The 19,511-nt window shown below is 54.1% G+C and overlaps 2 protein-coding genes across 3 annotated transcripts in view; both read left to right on the top strand.

Annotated features, from left to right (window-relative positions):
- The window catches only part of ANKRD17 (ankyrin repeat domain 17), a 92,227-nt gene extending 82,813 nt beyond the window's left edge, over positions 1-9,414 (top strand). For both annotated transcript variants that reach the window (XM_084266632.1, XM_084266633.1), the window contains exons 29-34: positions 335-1,983; positions 3,471-3,668; positions 4,676-4,924; positions 6,130-6,305; positions 7,204-7,368; positions 8,819-9,414. In XM_084266632.1, coding sequence (XP_084122758.1) covers positions 335-1,983; positions 3,471-3,668; positions 4,676-4,924; positions 6,130-6,305; positions 7,204-7,368; positions 8,819-8,878 — 2,497 coding nt within the window. In that variant the 3' untranslated portion in view covers positions 8,879-9,414. The remainder of the gene's footprint in view (positions 1-334; positions 1,984-3,470; positions 3,669-4,675; positions 4,925-6,129; positions 6,306-7,203; positions 7,369-8,818) is intronic.
- A 1,680-nt stretch (positions 9,415-11,094) lies between these two features.
- LOC311194029 (cytochrome c oxidase assembly protein COX18, mitochondrial-like) lies at positions 11,095-18,146 on the top strand (the record flags this gene model as incomplete). The annotated part of the gene is made up of 6 exons (XM_084267030.1): positions 11,095-11,463; positions 13,167-13,267; positions 13,818-13,981; positions 15,470-15,582; positions 16,549-16,656; positions 17,820-18,146. 6 exons carry the CDS (start codon positions 11,095-11,097, stop codon positions 17,991-17,993), a joined length of 1,029 nt encoding a protein of 342 aa, XP_084123156.1. The 3' UTR covers positions 17,994-18,146.
- Positions 18,147-19,511: the final 1,365 nt, after the last annotated feature.

Below are 19,511 nucleotides of genomic sequence, written 5' to 3'. Positions count from 1 at the left end.
ATGGTGTCTGCAGAAGAGGACTTGGGATAAGGTGGGAGGTAAACGTTAGGATACTTCTGTCGGATCTAAGGATACTTCTGTCGGATCTAAGGAGACATCTTTAGGGAAAAAGATGTTTTAATCATTTGGGGTGTTGGGGAGACAGTTTTCAACTTGAGCTTCTCAAGTAATTGTTGGCAGCCTGAAGGTGCTGAGCTCAGTTACCAGAGAGTTAGTTGCCTGTCTGTGATAGCATGACAATGGAGGGGCTGGATCGTGTGTTGGAGGTACTCAGTGATGATTTCTGTACGTGCTTTAGATGTGCTTTCTCTTTTCCCTCCCTTCCTTCTTACAGGGGTGGCACAGAATCAACACGACAGGCCACACAGTTGATCAATGCTCTGATCAAGGACCCGGATAAGGAAATTGATGAACTGATTCCAAAGAACCGTTTGAAAAGTTCGACTGCGAACTCCAAAATCGGGTCATCGGCACCTGCCACCACTGCAGCTGCTAACAGCTCTCTCGTGGGCATCAAAGTGACCACCGTAGCTGCTTCAACATCTCAGAGCGCCTCCGCACTCACCGTGCCTGCAATATCTTCAGCATCCACTCACAAAACCATTAAGAACCCAGTGAATAACGTGCGGCCCGGTTTCCAGGTCTCTCTTCCATTAGCATATCCTCCTCCGCAGTTTGCACACGCTTTACTCGCTGCTCAGACCTTCCAGCAGATCCGCCCGCCCCGGTTGCCCATGACACACTTCGGAGGTACGTTCCCACCAGCTCAGTCCACCTGGGGTCCGTTTCCCGTTCGGCCCTTGAGTCCGGCGAGAGCCACCAACTCGCCGAAACCTCACATGGTGCCTCGCCACAGCAGCCAGAACAGCAGCGGTTCTCAGGTGAATTCAGCGAGCTCTCTGACGGCTAGTCCCACAGCCACCACCACTTCAGTGGCTTCTACTGTGCCTGGTTCTTCTGCAAACGGCAGCCCGAGTTCACCTTCGGTAAGGAGACAGCTCTTTGTCACCGTCGTGAAGACATCGAACGCCACGACGACCACGGTGACGACCACGGCGAGCAACACGAGCACAGCGCCAACGAACGCCACGTACCCAGTTCCTACTGCCAAAGAACACTACCCTGCATCTTCCCCCTCATCTCCCTCTCCTCCTGCGCAGCCGGCGGGTGTTTCCAGAAGCAGTCCTTCCGACTGCGCCGCGACCTCTCCCAATAAAGGTGCACCTTCCTCTGATCCCGAAGCGGGGAGTCCGCCAGCGGTGGAAGCGAGCAGCTCGACCAGCGGTAGGCAGCCCAGTTCTGGTATCGGCAGCTCCTCCGCGCACCCCGCTCATCAGCAGCCTCCGGGAGCTCCCCTGCAAGAGGCCAGACCCCCTCTTCAGCAACCTCAGGTTCCTGCACCAGATCCTCGGATGGTTGTGCCTCCAAACCTAGCAGTGACAAGCTCCTCTGCTCCTGTGGCGGGCCCAGCAAACGCCCCGATGACCTACCCCGTGTCTCAGACATCCATGGGGTCCGCTCAGCCCGCGGCCAAGATGGAAACCGCCCCGGCTGTCAGACCGCCTGTCCACGGGACCGGTAGCATCCATAAGAATCCAGCTCCTGCGCAAAACTCTTCCGTTGCGGTCCTCAACGTGAATCACATCAAAAGGCCCCACAGTGTTCCTTCTTCAGTGCAGCTTCCTTCTACCTTAAGTACACAAAGTGCTTCTCAGAGTTCAGCCCACCCAGCGAACAAGCCGATGGGTAACAACTTCAGTGCTACGTTGCCGTTTGGGCCCTTTAGTACGTTGTTTGAGAACAGCCCTACGTCTGCTCATGCCTTCTGGGGTGGCTCCGTCGTTTCGTCGCAGACGCCACCAGAGTCTATGCTATCAGGAAAGTCTTCGTTTTTGCCAAATTCAGATCCTCTACATCAGTCTGATACTTCCAAAGCCCCGGGTTTTAGGCCGCCGTTACAGAGGCCAGCTCCAAGTCCCTCAGGTGAGCCTCTGCTTTGTGTTCCTGCCGTAACAACAAACTTCACTAACAGCTGCTGCCTGTTTGTGGTTAACTTGTAATGCTGTCTGCTTGGCTTCTCTGGTTCTGCATAGAAACCGTGCCCTGCCCTGCAAAGCGAGGGCGCTGTTATGTACTTTATCATTGCTTCCATAAGCCAAGCTGAGCTTGTCCCCCTTTTAAATGACACCTCTCACATCTAGTAACTATTTTGCAGCAATGCAGGTCTTGCTAAGGCATGCTTTTTGACATTCCAGTCTACTCTTGTATGGTAGCTCAGCTTAAAACCCCCTTTACTGTTGTTTCCACCTCCCCTCCCTCCTAATATCTCTTCCTGCTAACCAGTTACTACCTGTTTTAACTTGTGATAAGCTCCCTGCTCACCTGGGGCTGCCGAGCAATCCACATCGGCTTTGAAGTGTTAGGGTGATAAAATACCTGTGTGTGGATATGCACTTGTAGTAAGAGGTGCCTGCTCTTAACTACTAAATTGAATCAAAGCCACTTCATTTGACTGACTTCCCGAGCTTTGTAGCAAGATGTTTCACCTTCAGGGGCCAAGGGCTCCTCACAGACCCTGTTCACAGAGCCTGTTCCAGAGCTCCCGGAGAGCATGCACATGGTTTGTACCACCCGTGCCTGCCCTGGGAGGACCTGTCAGTCAGGTGGTGGCTTTGCTTATGAACTGAAAGGTACGCCACCTAGATTTTGGTATTTGTGACTGCTGGGCACTGAGCAGCTTTTGAGGTGCTGTCCATGGATTTGGCAGCCTGGTACCCCACTTAGCCTTGCAACTCCATGCTCGTACACTGCAGCAGGAGGAGGATGCGTGTGCCGTGGCGGTTGGGTGGTACCAGCCTTCCCTGATAGTTTTTTGAACCACAAAATCCTGAGATGTTTATTTTCCCCTTTCTTTGCTGAGGACAGCAGTACAGGGCGGTAGCTCCTGTGGTTGGAATACCTCAGCTAATCCCTGTGCTCTGTCTGCCTAAAATACCATCTTCCAAAGCAGGTGCAAGAGTATCCCTGGGTTGGGAACACCCCCTTCAGTGTTGATCATTTACACACATCACTCCATGAAGAAGTTAAAACTGAGCAGAGGTGTTGTCCAAGGCTTTAGTGTGATTTCCACCATTCTTGGTTGCTAAACCTCTGGAATGGGAATTGCAGGTTCACAAACTGCTCACTCACTCCTCCAGTGTCTGTCAGAACAGGGGCTGTGTTCCCACGGTTGATGGGCATTCAGGCACACGTGTGGAAAGACAAGAGCCATTCCCAGCCCTACGTACAGCTGCTGTGTGCTGTCAGGATGTGCAGAGTACAAAGCTGGAGACCCCCAGGTCCCCCCTGAACCCCAACAATCACCAGGATAAGAGTTTACTAAAGAAACACACTCTTTCCACAGTACAGATGAGCTGTTCCGAGCTCAGGGAGTCACTCCAGGGAGTCACTGGTGCTGTTTTCTCTCCCAGGTATTGTCAGTATGGATTCACCGTACGCTTCTGTAACACCTTCTCCTCCCCACCTGGGTACCTTTGCCTCCAGCCTGTCGGGAGGCCAGATGTACGCGCCCGGGACGCCCCTGGGCGGAGCGCCTGCAGCTGCTAATTTTAACAGACAGCATTTCTCCCCGCTCAGTTTATTGCCTCCATGTTCATCAGCATCAAACGGTGAGTCCTGGGCAGTGCAAAACAAGGTCTGAAGCTGTGGTGCAACCCATGCGGCCTCAGGACAGCCTGTTCTTGGGGGGCATTTTGGGGCTGGGTCAATTTGAACCCTGAGGTTTCAGCTGTCTGTTAAACCTTTGTGCAGCAGCACGTTTTGGGGTAAAACATTCCTATTGCAGTTCTGGTCTCTAGTGAGGTTTTGGTAACAGCAAAGGTCACACTGTTGCTAAGCTTGTTATGCTTGCTGCAATTAACTCTGGCCTGCTGATGTATGTGGTGTTGCTTTAGTCACCTGGCAAAGAGAAGGTTGGTCTCTTGGTTTGTGGCAGCAGAATTCTGAGCAGGATTGGGGTTACAATGTAATGATGCTTTAGTAAAGCTGGCTTGGTGGTGGGGCAGGCTCAGCTTGTTTGGAGGTTCTCAAGACAGGAATGGGTAATGTATTCCAGGAGAAAGTATGCAGGGTGAGTTCTGGAAACTTCCTCCACATTTTGCCCCTGTGGTCTTGGCTGCATCACGGAGCATTTTGGACAGAAAGCCATTAAACTGTGGCATGCTGCCTTGCCCAGGGAAGGCATTTTTTAGCCTGTCTTACTGGCAGAAATAACAGAACCCACAGAAAATCCCCACCGAGGGCAAGTCAGGAATGAAATAAAGGCAAGAAGAAACAAACCCAACACCAGCACGAGTTTGTTTCAGCTGCACCCCTGGGCAAAGTCCATACACCCTCCGATAGCCAGTCATGCCATGGTAAGGGTTGGAACTTTCTGCTGGGATGGGTCTGGTAGCTGAGCCCAGGGGTGTGATAATCGTTGGTAAGAGATGGAATCGGTGGTGTATGTCTGAGCTGAAAGTCAACCTGTCAAAGTCACCCTCAGGTGTTTGCCTGTAGCTGTGACAGGCTGCCCCTTTCCCTGTTGGATGCTGGCCTTGCCGTCAGAGGATGCGTAGGTGAGGGCATGAGAGGTTCTGGCTGCCCTTACTAAGTGCTCTCCTTGCTTCTCCTGCAGAATCTCCTGCACAGTCGGTGTCTTCTGGAGTAAGAGCGCCGTCTCCCACCCCTTCAGCAGTGTCCTTGGGATCAGAAAAACCCAACAACGTTTCTCAGGACAGAAAAGTTCCTGTTCCCATCGGAACTGAACGGTCTGCACGCATTAGGCAAACTGGAACTTCTACTCCCTCGGTCATCGGGAGCAACTTGGCTGCACCAGTGGGACACAGTGGGATCTGGTCCTTCGAGGGCATAGGTGGCAGTCAGGGTATGTACTGTGGATGGTGTCCCTGCTGCCATGGTTGGCTGCTGTACTGAGCTGTCCTAACGGGGCTTGGGAGCTGGTGGGCAATGCAGAAACAAGTGCCTCCAAGTGTAGGAGTGCTGTGGCTGAAGGATTTGTGTGTGATCCGTGGTCTGTCCTGGGTTTTATCCCCTGGAACGTGGTAGGTAGGAGGCACCCAGAGCTCTTGCTTCACTAGTGTTGTGTTCCCCGTCTGAGCGGCCAGAGGCTGCTCGTCGTTCAGGCTGCACAGAGTGTTTGTGTGTGCACTGCCTGGGTGCAGGAGCTGCCCTTCCCCTCTGGCCCTGCTTTTGGAACACTGCTTGCCTCCTGCACCAGTCTGGGGAAGAACTTCTTCCCAGTGAGGGTGAGGGAGCCTTGGGACAGGCTACCCAGGGGGTGTGGAGTCTCCTCCTCTGGAGAGATTCCAGCCCCGTCTGGACGCCGACCTGTGCGCCCTGTCCTAGGGACCCTGCTTTGGCAGAGGGGTTTGGACCCCATGGGCTCTGGAGGGCCCTTCCCACCCCTATGAGTCTGTGATTCAGCTCCTTTTGACATTTGGTTTCCAGTTCAGAAGGGGATTGCCTCTTCCCTGGTTGAGTTAGGATGGCTTCAGGAGTGTTTCTGAACTCCTCCTCTGCCCCTCCAAACAGAGCTTCCCTAGGTTTATGTCAAAGTCTGTGTTTTTTGGCTGTCTGAGCTTTGAACCATCACAGCAACACCAAGCTGCTGCGGTGAATTCAGACAGTTAGAACATGAGCATGTGTCTCCATCTGCTCACTTTCTGGTTTGGGCTTCTCTCTCCTAGCTCATCAAATAATTCATAGCAGACTGGTAGGCGAGGTGGAGCAGCCAGGGGCTGGGTGGTATATGTAGCCACCCAGAGCACCAAAGGACTGGAGGCTTTTGGAGGAGGAGGAGGAAGAGTTAGCAAGAGGAGTGCCAGCTCTCCCTTTCGAGCACGGGGAAGTTGTGGGGTGTCTGCTGAATAGTCCTCACAGCACCCAGGGGTTCTTGCTGTGGAATTCTGGGGTGCATGGGTGCCGTTCCTGCTGCTCTCCATCCCCTGTGCACCCAGGTCTCAAGGTGGGCAGGTAGCTGGGGCTGGTGGGCTGAGGAGATGTTGGGGCTGGGCAGTGAGTGATGAGCGGGTGTCGTGTGTAATGCTGTCGGTGTCCTCTGTGTCGTAGATAAAGTGGACTGGTGTCACAGCGGAATGGGGAGCCACATGATCCACAGGCCCATGTCCGATCCCGGGGTGTTCTCCCACCAAGCCATGGAGAGAGAGAGCACAGGGATCGTAACGCCTTCCGGTACATTCCATCAGCCTGTTCCTGCAGGATACATGGACTTCCCAAAAGTCGGGGTAAGCGCCTTCCTGGGCTCGATATGCATGGTACCATGTCGGTGCGTGAGGGAGGTGAACAGTGTGGAGGTGTAATTCATTTAAGGGGGTGATTATGGCCCTGTACTGGGCACTGGTGAGGCGAGGCTGCACCTCGAGTGCTGGATCCAGTTCTGGGCCCCTCACTTCAAGAAGGACCTGGAGGGGCTGGAGCGTGTCCAGAGAAGGGCAACCAGGCTGGGGAAGGGGCTGGAGGGCAAATCCTCTGAGGAGCAGCTGAGGGAGCTGGGGGTGTTGAGCCTGGAGAAGAGGAGGCTGAGGGGAGACCTTCTCCCCACCTCTACTGCCCTGCCAGGAGGGTGCAGAGAGGTGGGCGATGGTCTCTTCAGCCAGGGGACAGGAGACAGGACGAGGGGGAATGGGCTCAAGCTGCCCCAGGGCAGGGTCAGCTCAGCTGGGAGGGAAAAGCTCTTCCCTGGCAGAGTTGTGGGGCTGTGGCACAGGCTGCCCAGGGAGGGGGCTGAGTCTCCAGCCCTGGGTGTGTTTAACAGCCGGGGAGATGAGGTACTGAGAAATCTGGGTCAGCACAGGACAGGGATGGTTGGACTCCATGGGCTTAAAGGGCTTTTCCAACCTGGTGAGTCATGGATGCTTGGCTGCCCGGTGAATCCCAAAGTGGAAGCACTAACGAGCCCTCGGGGTACGGCAGAAGCCTTCACTAACACTAAGTGTCCAGGCCATGGGATGTACATGCATGGGAAGGTTTCTCTTAACCCTGGGTGTTGCATCTCTGCTTTAAGATGGAAGGTGTCTCAGTGCTGCTGCCCTTCCCTGGCTGTGTCTGTGCAGCTGTAGCGGTGTTGTGCACACAGCCTGGTGCTGTGCACATGGACTGACAGTCGTTCTTTCCTCCCTACAGGGCATGCCTTTCTCTGTGTATGGGAACGCCATGATTCCTCCTGTAGCCCCCATCACAGATGGTACTGGAGGCCCGATATTCAATGGGCCTCATGCTGCTGACCCATCTTGGAACTCCCTGATAAAGATGGTTTCAAATTCCACAGAAAATAACGGGCCTCAGACGGTAACTTTCCAGTTTTTATGTTTGCAGTTGTGTCTGTGTGGGGCAGATAAGGTCCTGGCTGTTGGGAAGTATGAAAATGTGCCGTAGTGTTTCTTCTCGAAGGAGCTGACACACACTCACTACAGCTCTTAGTGTTGTATGTGCTTGCCGACAGCTCCTGAGCACTCCTCATCTCTCCCAAACTAAGTGTAAGTCATCTGGAGGACAAATCAGTGTGTCTGAGTTAATGAGCAGGTGAAAAGAGCGTTGGTGCTGGAGAGCAGGGAGCTTGCTTCCTGCTGGGCTTGGAGGAGCTGTGGGTTTCACCCCTGTAGGCACCCGGGTGAGGGTGGTGGGGCAGGTGGAGGCTGACTTACTCCATGGATTTACTCCGTGATGGTGATTTCCGTCTGTGTGGTTCTGCGCTAGGGAAACACACTCGGTTGGCTCCTGTAAGAAAAGCCCTTTGTTTGCTGGCCCCTTCCCAAAAAGGGGCAGCAGCGTTAGGTCCAGAAGTGTGCTGCTAGGCTGGGAGGGGCACAGTGTGTGCCCAGAGCTGGGTGCTTATGGGGGAAGGGGGGTCTGCAGCTCTTGGGGTCACTGCTGGGCTCCTGCCTGGGTTACAGAGCTGCCTGCTCACTCAGGTACCGGGGTTACCTTTCCCTGAACCTCTTCTTCCTCCTCAGCTTCCACCTACTAACACATCCTCAGCAGCTCTTGCTGTCTTACACCACGTGTTATTTTTAATTACTCATTGAGCTGTTAGGCTGTTACTAAAGAATGAGGTTTCTGGCCTCAATTTTCCTGGGAACCATCCAAGCTGTGAGCAGCAGCTCCTGGCTCTGGCAGATGGTGGGAGTGGAGGGAGGGATGGTCTGTTCTTCAGGCACAGCTCAAGTGGCCCACTCACCTGAGAGGGGTTGGACTCGGTGATCTCTTGAAGTCCCTTCCAACCCTACAAGTCTGTGATTCTGTCACCGTTACAAGGCGACTGCTGGTTTAGTGAGAAGGGTCTGTCCCCTGAAGGAGGCTTCTCCACATGGAACCTGGGCTTGCCCGGAGCTGAAGGGGCTGCCGTGCATCGCGGGAGGATAATTCAGGGTGCCAGAGATCAGGTTCTTGACTGTCGGGACTTGTGAAGAGGGGAGCCAGTCGGTCCCTGACTCTGAGGGGAAGCCATCAGGCTGGGTGAAGGGGGCTTTTTAGCACTGGGCAGAAAGGGAGAGGAGGACAGACCTCTTGGCCAAGGTGGAAGAGTGGAGATGGGAAAGTTACCACCCGTTTCCCTCTTGTCAGGGTGAAACAAGTACCCAAAGGAACGCAGCGTGGTTCCAGTGCTTGCTGTGCTGTCTGACCTCAGGCTTTCCATGGGTGCCATGAAAGCCACACACGCTGCAGCATGATGGTGACACCCAAGCAGCGTGGAGCAGCCCTGGAGCTCAGTGCTAACCAGCTTTTACTCCTCTTCCAGGTGTGGACTGGAACTTGGACACCTCACATGAACAGTGTGCATATGAACCAGCTTGGCTGAGTGGGATCAACGTGCTAGCCGTGAGACTCCTTTTTTTGCAGAGGAAAACACAAATGGCAGAAACAGTTTATGTGCTCCCAGATCATTCTACTGATGTGCTTGACTGAAGTGTGTAGGCTTTTTGCAGAAGAACTTACTAACTGACCTTTTTCTGTGAACATTGTGACCGCCCATTCCCCACCATCATACGTTTCGACTTAGTTAGCCTTTATTCTTTCCTTTCCTCTTTTATTTGGGGTTTTTTTTTTTTTTGGACATAACTTTCTGTTGAAGCTGTTCTTTGGCTGGTTGGTTTTAGTACTGTAAACTGCTTCTGAGCAAACACAGAAATTTAGCAAAATTATGTAAACTTGATCCTGAAGTTTTAGAATGGCAAATAAATGTACAATTGTTTACATAACAAATGGCTAAGCAGAAAGTAAATTTCAATATGTCAGTATAGAGGCTCTACTTTATGTAGACTTAAATTAATGTGAGATATGTACCTTCATATTCAGAAATCTGGATGTTTCCTTCATACATTAAACTATTAATAAGCATAACTTTTTCTATTTGTGTAATTTAAAGAAAAGAAGACACAGATGATGGGTATTATGAGAGGGCTTCTGTCAGAGGTGTGCTGGATTTGTCTGTGGAGGCATCCAGCCCTTGTGACCAGCTATTAGGAGTTCCTGTTTGCCTTCCATGAAAGGCTTTTCAGCCAAAATCTGCTCAACCAAACAGCCTTTTAGGGACATGGAGACTTGTCTCCATGGTGAACTCCCTCTCCTGCTTGCTGGCTGGAAGGGGTAAGCATGTCATGCTGCAGCATCTGGGAGAGGTTATTCTTAGGGCAAGGTGTGCTCTGTCCCTGAGTGCTCCCAGAGCTGCTCTCCATGCCCACCCTTGCCTCTGACATCCCCTCAGATCACACACCATGGGAGGGTGCGAGGCAGAGCCCTCGGCTTGGGCAGAGCTGTGCTGCTGAAGGACAGCTCCAGAGGAACGTTTGTTTCTTGGTGCTGGGAGATGGTGTCTCTGCACAGGGCCACTGCCCCACGGAGGGTTACTTGGACAGGCCCGAGTGTGGATGTCCTGGGAGTCATGGTCAGGAGCTGTCACCTTCTTCCCTGAGAGGTGCTCGGAGTGAACAGCAGGACCGGGAGCCGAGAGGTTAAGTATTGTTGCTTTGGGCTTACTTCAGGTTTATTTTGGTATTCCCCTGAAAGCCAGAGGGAAAAAACACGTGTCCAGAACACCCAAACAGGAATCTCCAGGTGAGTGGAGGTTTGTGTGCACCCCAAGTGTGAGTAAGCTCCTTTGTCCAGCAGCATGCTGAGATCCAGCTGCAGTTGAAGGGATCCTGCCCTGAGGGGCTGCTCAGGGCCACCATGGGACAGGGAGGCCCATCATCCCATCTGTCCCCTGCAGCCCTGCTCTGTGCTGAAGGCTTCATACGATTTGGGGCAATCAGCCTTCTCCCTCAGGAGCAATGCCCAGGTGTGGTGCTGGGGTGAGTGCTGTGGGACCCAAAGGGGTTTGGTGGGGGTAGCTCTGCTGGAGGGGAGGGATGGGGGAGCAGGGCTGGGTGCTGAAATCCTGTCCTTCAGTACCAGGTGGGGCACGGTCTGGAGGGGAAGGCTCCCCAGGAGGGGCTGAAGGCCCTGGGGTTGCCCAGGCTGGAGAAGAGGAGGCTGAGGGGAGACCTCACCCCGGTCTGTGGCTTCCTGCCGAGGGCAGCGAAGGGGCAGCGCCGATCTCTCTCCTCTCTCTGGGGCCCAGGGCTGGAACCCGAGGGGACGGCGTGAAGCTGCCAGGGGAGGGTCAGGCTGGGTGTCAGGAAGAGGTTCTGTGCTGAGAGGGGGGTCGGGCGCTGGCACAGGCTCCCCAGGGAAGGGGTCCCAGCCCCGAGCTGGGCTGAGGGCAAGAAGCGTCTGGCCGCTGCGCTCAGTGCCCTGCGCTGCCTGGGCTGGGCTGTGTGGAGCCAGGAGTGGGACTGATGGGCCTGAGGGGGCCCTCCCAGCTCAGGGGGCTCTAGGACCGTGTTGGCCCTTCTCTTGCGTGTGGCCGAGGAGCAGAGGGCTGAGAGCCTGGACTGAGCCCCGCAACGGGGCTGGCTCTGTGTCTTTCCTTCCGCCGGGACCGGCGGGCTCAGCGCAGTTCCCGCCGCGGGGCTGATGAGACGAACGGGCGGCAGCCACACCACCTCCCGGCCCTGCCTCCCGCCCTCACTCAGCATGGCGCCCGCGGCGTCATTCCCCGCCTCGCCGCTCCGCTCCCCGCGCATGCGCAGTCCCCCCGCAGGGACCGCCGTCTCCATGTGGCGGCTGGCGCGGTCGAGCTGGCGGGCGTCCCCCCTCGGCGCGCGGGGCCGGCCCGTAGCGGTCGCGGCGGCGGCGGCAGCGGCAGCAGCAAGCGGCGGTCCCGGCGGCCTGTACCAATGGCTGGCGGAGTCTCCTCCCGTCCGCTGGGCCGAGGAGGGGCTGGCGGCCCTGCAGGAGGCCGCGGGCTTGCCGTGGTGGGCCGCCATCGCCTGCGGCGCCGCCCTGCTCCGCTCCGCCGTCACCCTGCCGCTGGCCGCGCACCAGTCCCGCCTCCTGGCCAAGGTGGGTTCGCGGGCGGAGAGCGGTGCCGGGCGGCCTCTCCTTCCCTCCCACGCGGCCCGGGGGAAGAGAAGGGACCTTCCCGGGCCAGCTCGGCCTGGGGCCTCAGCGAGGAGGGGCTGGGGTTACTGAAGAGGGTGTGCCTGCCGGGGAGGGAGCCTCGGCAGCCTCTGGTACCGCCTGAGGAGCTTTCTTTGCCCCCTTTCGCTTTTTCCCCCCTTCCTTTTCCCCTTTTCCTCCTTACTTTTATCCGTCCCCCTTTCCCTTTTTTTTACCCTTCTTCTTTTCTCCTTCTCCTCCTTTTCCCCACTCTCCTTCTCCTCTTTCTCTTTCCCCTTCTCCTCCTCTTTCCCCTTCTCCTCCTCTTTCTCTTTCCCCTTCTCCTCCTCTTTCTCTTTCCCCTTCTCCTCCTCTTTCTCTTTCCCCTTCTCCTCCTCTTTCTCTTTCCCCTTCTCCTCCTCTTTCTCTTTCCCCTTCTCCTCCTCTTTCTCTTTCCCCTTCTCCTCCTCTTTCTCTTTCCCCTTCTCCTCCTTTTTCTCTTTCCCCTTCTCCTCCTCTTTCTCTTTCCCCTTCTCCTCCTTTTTCTCTTTCCCCTTCTCCTCCTCTTTCTCTTTCCCCTTCTCCTCCTCTTTCTCTTTCCCCTTCTCCTCCTCTTTCTCTTTCCCCTTCTCCTCCTCTTTCTCTTTCCCCTTCTCCTCCTCTTTCTCTTTCCCCTTCTCCTCCTCTTTCTCTTTCCCCTTCTCCTCCTCTTTCTCTTTCCCCTTCTCCTTCTCCTCTTTCTCTTTCCCCTTCTCCTTCTCCTCTTTCTCTTTCCCCTTCTCCTTCTCCTCTTTCTCTTTACCTTTCTCCTTCTCCTCCTTCTCTTCCTCCCTCTCCTTCTGCCCCAGCAGGACTTCAGGTGTTGGGGTGCTTCCCAGCTCCCCAGGCTCAGGTCCAGTGTGGGATCAGCTAGGTCTGTGTCCATCCCCAGTGAGAAGGGTAAACTGGTCTGGTGTGTTCCTGGGACTGGGCTCTCAGGAGACTGTCATCCCAAGAGCAGTGTAGGTCATAGGATAGGATAGGATGAGTCTCCTGAGCCTCCTCCAGGCTGAACAACCCCAGGGCCTTTAGCCTCTCCTGGGGAGCCTTCCCCTCCAGACCTTCCCCATCCTCACTGCCCTCCTCTGGACACTCTACAATAGTTTTGTGTCCCTCTTGTCCTGTGGTGCCCAAACCTGCCCCCAGTACTTGTGAGGCCACCCCAGTGCAGGGCAGAACAAGACCATCCCCTTGGCCATTTTTCCCTCTTGTGACTGCAAAAGCGGATGTCCTGCTGCACCCCTGCATGAGGGGGGCCTCTTCTTGGGCCTCAGGATAGAGACTGGTGGCTGCCAGGTCGTCTGTCCTGGGCTGTAAACCTCTTTCAGGTGGCATGGAATGTCTTTTTGGTTAAGTAGGTGATTGCAGGCAACGAATGAAAGTAAAAAGAGATGTGTTAAGAACAAAACCTGGTGCCCAGTTTTGTGTTTGTTTAGTAGTAAAGCAGTGTCTTTGTTGCTGTAATACTCATCCCTAGTACCTTCCCGTGGATATTTAGTGTAACAGCTGTTCACAGACGTGTGTCTTGTCCCACGCAGTGCCTGTGAGGGCCCATGGGTGCAGGGCGGGGAGGGGACGCGGTTGTTCCATGTGCCTGTGCCTAAACATCTTTCCTTTCCTTTAGCTAGCTGGAGAACCTGCAGCCTGAGATTAAGCAGCTCGCTGAGCGCCTTCGCTATGAGGTTGCAGTTCGTGGGAAGCAAGTGGGCTGGTCTGAAAGGGCAGCCAGGTGAGGTGCTGATCCTATGGGCCTTGGGGATCCTTTAGGATTGAGGGGTTGTGGGAGAGAAAGTCCTGTACGACTCCTGAGGAGAGGTTCTGTCCTTCCCCACAGGTCTTCTTACCGCTTCTGTGACCTGTGTTCCTTACACTGCCCTCTGCAGCATAGCTGTTGTCTGTGCTCATGGGTTGTTTCACAGCATCACAGAGTCATAGGGGTTGGAAGGGACCTCAAGAGATCATCAGGTCCAACCCCCTGCCAAAGCAGGGTTTCTGTGGTCGTGACTCAGGGCCTTAGCTATGGTGGTATCTAAATACCAGTAGGAATTCAGGAAGCCCTGTTATGAGAAGGTGCTTGTAGCAACAGGGCCAAAAACTGGAAGTGGAGTGTGTTGTAAAGCAGAGGCGTGCTTGAAGAGGGAAGACTTCCAGGTTATCTGGGGTCGCCCCTAGATAAGGCAACACAGCCTGGAGAAACCGTATTTGGGAATGGGAGATGTTACTCTCTGAGGTGCTGTGAGAGGGTGGTGTGTCATCTCCCTTTCCTTTCCTTTCTAAAGGTTCCATTTTAAGAAGAACCTGCGGAGGGTCATCACGGAGCTGTACGTGCGAGACAACTGCCATCCCTTCAAAGCCACTCTGCTGGTGTGGGTGCAGCTTCCCATGTGGGTCAGCGTGTCCCTCGCTCTGCGCAACTGCAGCGTTGGTGCTGCGGGAATAGAAGGTGAGGAGTGTGGCCAGCAGGTGAAAGGAGGGGGTCTTCCCCCTCTGCTCTGCCCAGCTCAGGCCCCACCTGGAGTGTTGTGTCCAGTGCTGGGCTCCCTGGGACAAAACAGCCAGGGGTCTCCTGGAGAGAGTCCAGCGGAGGCTGCGAAGGGGATGAAGGGCCTGGAGCATCTCCCCTGCGAGGAAAGGCTGAGTGAGCTGGGGCTGTCCAGCCTGGAGAGAAGCAGCCTGAGAGGGGATCTGATCAATGGGGATCAATAGCTGAAGGGTGGCACACAGGGGGACATGGGCAGCCTCTTCTCAGGGTCTGTGGGGACAGGACAAGGTGTGATGGTCTCAAGTTGGAGCCCGGGAAGTTCCGCCCCAATGTGGGGAAGAACTTCTTCCCAGTGAGGGTGAGGGAGCCCTGGGCCAGGCTGCCCAGGGGGTGTGGAGTCTCCTTGTCTGGAGAGATTCCAGCCCTGACCTGTCCTAGGGACCCTGCTTTGGCAGGTGCTTGGACCCCATGGGCTCTGGAGGGCCCTTCCCACCCCCTATGATTCTATGGTCCGAGCTGCCACGTGCTTATTGCTTGTTATTTGTCTGGTTACTGCCCCTGCAGTTGTTTCCTGGGCATGGCTGATCCCTGCTTACCCCCTCCCAGTGCTGGTAACTGGGGTGTGAGCATTGTGGGATGCCTCTTGGAAAGCAGGGGCTGAGCTCTGGTGTTTAGTTACTTCGTGTGAGCGCTGAATTATTTTGTGGTCTTCTGAAGACTGGGCTACTAGAGAAAACAACTCTCCTGGGGCTTGGCTGGTTCATGGGGTAAGCCTGTGTAGGAAGTGACGTTACACACGGTGCGTTTGCTCTCTGTATGTTACTCTTCCATGAGGAGTTTACCATGATGTGCTGTAGACAGGGTGAGTGTTGGGTGGTTAAATAAAAAGCCTGATAATAATCTTGAGGTTTTAGAAGAAAGTTGGTAGCATGGTGTTCTAAATCAAAGTGTGACAAGTTATTAAGAAAAACATGGTTATTACAGAATCCCAGACTCCCCAGGGTGGAAAAGCCCTTTAAGCCCAGGGAGTCCAACCGTCCCTGTCCTGTGCTGACCTAGATCTCTCAGTACCTCATCTACCCTTTTTTTTAACACATCCAAAGCCATGGAATACACACTCACTGGAGGTTATTGCACATGTGTTTTCCTCCCTGGCTTCTAAAAGGGTGGTGGAGTTGAAGCTGGTTTTTATTTGCAGCTGGTTTGCCTGAACCAGTGGCTGCCACAAGCTGAGCTGGGTCTCACCTTTATCTCCCACTGTTTTTTTCTTGTGATGGTAGCAGGCTGCCTTGACTGTGACCTGTTAAACACAACGTTTCTGCTTTGAGATGGTTTATCCTATAGATAAAATGTATCTAGGATCCCTGATGATTTGATTGGCGTGGTTTTAACTAACTCAAGATAGTAAATCACACGTAATTCTCTTGTTTTCTTCAAACCTCTGTGCAGTTCAAGAAAAGTTCTCAGCAGGTGGAGCCCTGTGGTTCAGAGACCTCACTGCACCCGATTCCACCTGGATTTTGCCAGTGTCGCTTGGGCTCGTGAATCTGCTCATAGTGGAGGTACGTTGGTGAGCTGAAAAGGGGGATTGGGAAAGGGGGTAACCTCATTGTTACCTGGTTCATGGTGGCCTCAGGCTCCAACTGCCTGAAGCGCATTGGTCAGAGCTGAAAAATAATGCCATTGCTCTTGGGACCAAGTGTTCACCAGCAAGTTCTGGTGGGACCAATCTGAGCCACAGTGTCTGAGTTGGCTTCACTTGAGCCTCACTAAAATTAAGTCACAGAATGGCAGGGTTGGAAGGGACCTTAAGGCATCATTGAGTCCAACTGTGGAGTTTCTCCTCAGGTGATACTCTGACAAGCTGCCCAGCATCCAGAAGTACCTGTGGGGTTGTTTGCCTTGGCCTGTCCCACCCCAGTTGTTTGTTACTGCCTTGTGGTCAAAACAAATGGTGTTGTGAGCTTTAATAAATGGAGGAAATCCAGAACTTTCCAAGATTGCTTGGGAGATGAATCAACAGACAGAGAAAAAGAGAGCCAGCCTTCATTTCCCTTTCCAGGCCGGAACTGAGAGATTTTTGACCTTTAAGTGTTCTCCTCAAACACTAACTCCAGATTTCCTTCTTGCCCTGTTTTCTTCTGTGTGGTGGTCCGAGGTTGTCTTAGGAAAACCAAGGCAGCCTGTGGCTGTAGACCTGGTCCTGCTGTCATTCCATTACCCTTTCCTGGTGGGCTGCTCTTCAGCCCAAGGCCGTGCAGCTTCCATCCCTGCCAGAGTGGCTGCCAGCAGCCACGTTAGCATGAAGGGACAGTTGGCTCATTATTTTCTTTCAGGGACCAAACACATGAAACATCAGATGAGGAAAGGAAAGGTTGTAGCAGTGTGTTAATAGAAATGGAGGAGGCAGAATGAAGGCCCTAGGTGAACATGACCTCTGGTTGGAGGGAACCCCACTGTTTCCCCTTTTCTCTTCGTAGTTGTGTCGAAAAGAAGCAGTTGCTGACTCTGGGTTTCTCCCTTTGCAGATCTTTGCTTCACAAAAAAACAAGGTTTCCAGATTCCAGAAGTTTGTGACGAATTTCTTCCGCCTGGTGTCAGTAGTGATGATCCCTGTTGCTGCAACAGTCCCTTCTGTAAGTAGAGTCTCGATGGTGCCTCCGTTACCGTGGGGCTCCGGGATGCCGCCCGGATGCCTGGATGTGTCACGCTGCAGAATGGTTTTGTCCCCAAGGGAAGAATCACAAACTTAGTGTTTCTAAACACCACTTTCCCCCTCTGCTCTGCCCTGGTCAGGCCCCACCTGGAGTGTTGTGTCCAGTGCTGGGCTCCCTGGGACAAAACAGCCAGGGGTCTCCTGGAGAGAGTCCAGTGGAGGCTGCGAAGGGGATGAAGGGCCTGGAGCATCTCCCCTGCGAGGAAAGGCTGAGTGAGCTGGGGCTGTTCAGCCTGGAGAGAAGCAGCCTGAGAGGGGATCTGATCAATGGGGATCAATAGCTGAAGGGTGGCACACAGGGGGACATGGGCAGCCTCTTCTCAGGGTCTGTGGGGACAGGACAAGGGCCGATGGCCTCAAGTTGGAGCACAGGGAGTTCCACAGCAATCTGGGGAAGAACTTCTTCCCAGTGAAGGTGAGGGAGCCTTGGGCCAGGCTGCCCAGAGGGTGTGGAGTCTCCTTGTCTGGAGAGATTCCAGCCTGACCTGTCCTAGGGACCCTGCTTTGGCAGGGGCTTGGACCCCATGGGCTCTGGAGGGCCCTTCCCACCCCTATGATTCGGTGACTCTGTGATTCCCAACCTGGGCCTTGGAAGGACACCCAGGAAGGTGAGGTCAGGAACAAGAGGAAAGCTTTGTATGAGGATGCACAGCTCAAGGTTCGCTGAGCATTTCCTTGTGTTAGGAGGCAGATGGCGTAGTTCTTCCATAGGAAAATTCCCACACTCTTCCGAAAGCCCTTCTCCTTTTTGCCTGCTTTCCCGACGGGGCCACGCTTGCAGTGGTCAGCAAAGCCAGAGTATCTAGTTCAGCAAGTTCAAGTCTGATGTGCAGAAGTTTAAGAAGCTGAAGCAAGTTTAACATGAATTCCTTTATGAACTGCTGCCAGAGCACAACGCAGGGGACTTCTTCCCAGAGGAGTTGTGAATGTTGAAATGGGAGCCATTACTCTTACTGAGTGGTGTTAGGCAAGTTACTTTTCTCCATAGCATCACTGGTGGCTGTGGTTCATGAAGAGCTGCCTGAGCTCATGGCGCTTCCCTTGCCCCTCGGGCAGCTGAGCTCAGGAGGTGTGTCTTTGCAGTCCATGGCGCTGTACTGGCTGTCCTCCAGCTGCGTGGGGCTCTCACACAACCTGCTGCTGCGCTCCCCGACCTTCCGCCGCCTGTGTCGCGTTCCGAGGACCCCGTCTGACTCGGCGACTCCGTACAGGGACATCGTGTCTGCCCTCACCACCAAATACGGCTTCAAGAAGTGACACCGTGAGAGCTGCTGGAAGAGCGGTCCCACCAGCGCTGCGGGGGTCATTCCATGGTGCTCCATCTCTGCCCTGCCCCTACTTCCTGGGAAGTGTTGCAGCTGAAATGATATTTATTTTCCAAATAAAGCCCTCAAGAACGCTGGTTTGGCACAGGCGTCTGTTTCTTGGGAAGTCTTGTTCCAAGGGTGGTCAGTGTGTGTCTGGAATAGCCCAGTAATGCAGGTTTGTCTCCTGAATTCCCATAAGGAATTGTGCAGAGGGATCTCAAGTAAAACCGTGACTCGCCTAGGCTGCTGCTGTGCAGTGAAGCTCATCTCACCTGTGGCCCTGGAACGACAGCACTTTGGGGGGAGTGAGATGCTAGAGGCACTGGCACTGTAGTTACTGGTTTGATTAATTAAGATACTGGTGCAAATTGATCCATAATCAGGTGTAGTCATTTGATGTTAGTGTCTTCCCACCAGTTCTGATGGCTGCCAGGTAAACCAGGTCATCCTCAGTCTGGTGGGCGTTAGCTGTTGCATTGGGAGGACAGGTTGGTTTGACCACTGTGGTGGTCACCTCCCAAGGGATGGTACTGCGTGCCTCCTTCATTTCCTCTCCTGGGAAGGCTGCTGGTGACTCCCTACAATGAGGCATGTAGCGCCTTGGAATGATGAAATAGGGTGTCCAACTGTATGTCCTCTGGTTTCTCATGTACCTGTAAAGGTAACGTGCCCTGAAGGACCCATGGGTGCTGTTGGGGTGTACCCAGGGTACGTTCATGTGGGTGCATGTGGGTACCCCTGAGGGTATTCACAGTCACATCTTGCCTCGCTCCGTGTACACCTGATCTCAGCACACGTACGTTGTTGCAGGACTCGTGGATGATGGTGTTCCTGTTCCTCTGCACAGGAACCCTGCACCTTTGGGCTCTTCTTCCCTGTCCTTAGAGACTCTGAAGTGGGGACGGGGGTGAAGCACGGCGTGTGTGCTTTGCTCTCCGGTGCTTGTTGCAGTGCAGTCAGGGTGTTTCATGTTTTAGCTGTTAAATTAGTGCTGCTTCACCTGTGACAATGCAAAGTGATCTTTAAAACAACCAGGATGGTTTTGGTCCTTGGAGAAAGCTCTTCAGCCCTGGGAAAGGAGAAGCCATCCCTACCATGTGGGTGTAGACATCAGTAAGAAGCTGGTGCTTGCACGCTGTTGTTGTGGTGGAAGGAATCTGTGGTGGGTGGGTTGGTTCTGTTTGTGTCCTGTCACCCCTTTCACCAACCCAAACGGGGGGCTTAATGGAGTTTATCAAGGTGGGGTATGGGCCATGGCTGTGAAATGCTGGCTGAAGCTGAATGTCCCTGATCCCACACCTCAGATCATCATTGGGTGGGTGCATTTCCCTAGGGAGCAGCACCTGACACTCTCTTGGAAGCTTTTTTTGCAGGTCAGGGGTCAGTACACGTGGGATAAAAGGTGTACCTGTATGTTTGGGGGGAAGAAAAAGCAGAAATCCTGTGGTTTTCAGAGGTCTGTGGCTTA

The sequence above is a fragment of the Gallinula chloropus genome (genome assembly GCF_964237585.1).
Source record: "Gallinula chloropus genome assembly, chromosome: 7".
Classification (NCBI taxonomy): Eukaryota; Metazoa; Chordata; class Aves; order Gruiformes; family Rallidae; genus Gallinula; species Gallinula chloropus.
Note: the sequence above shows the minus strand (reverse complement) of the source record. Positions and strands in the feature narration are given on the sequence as shown.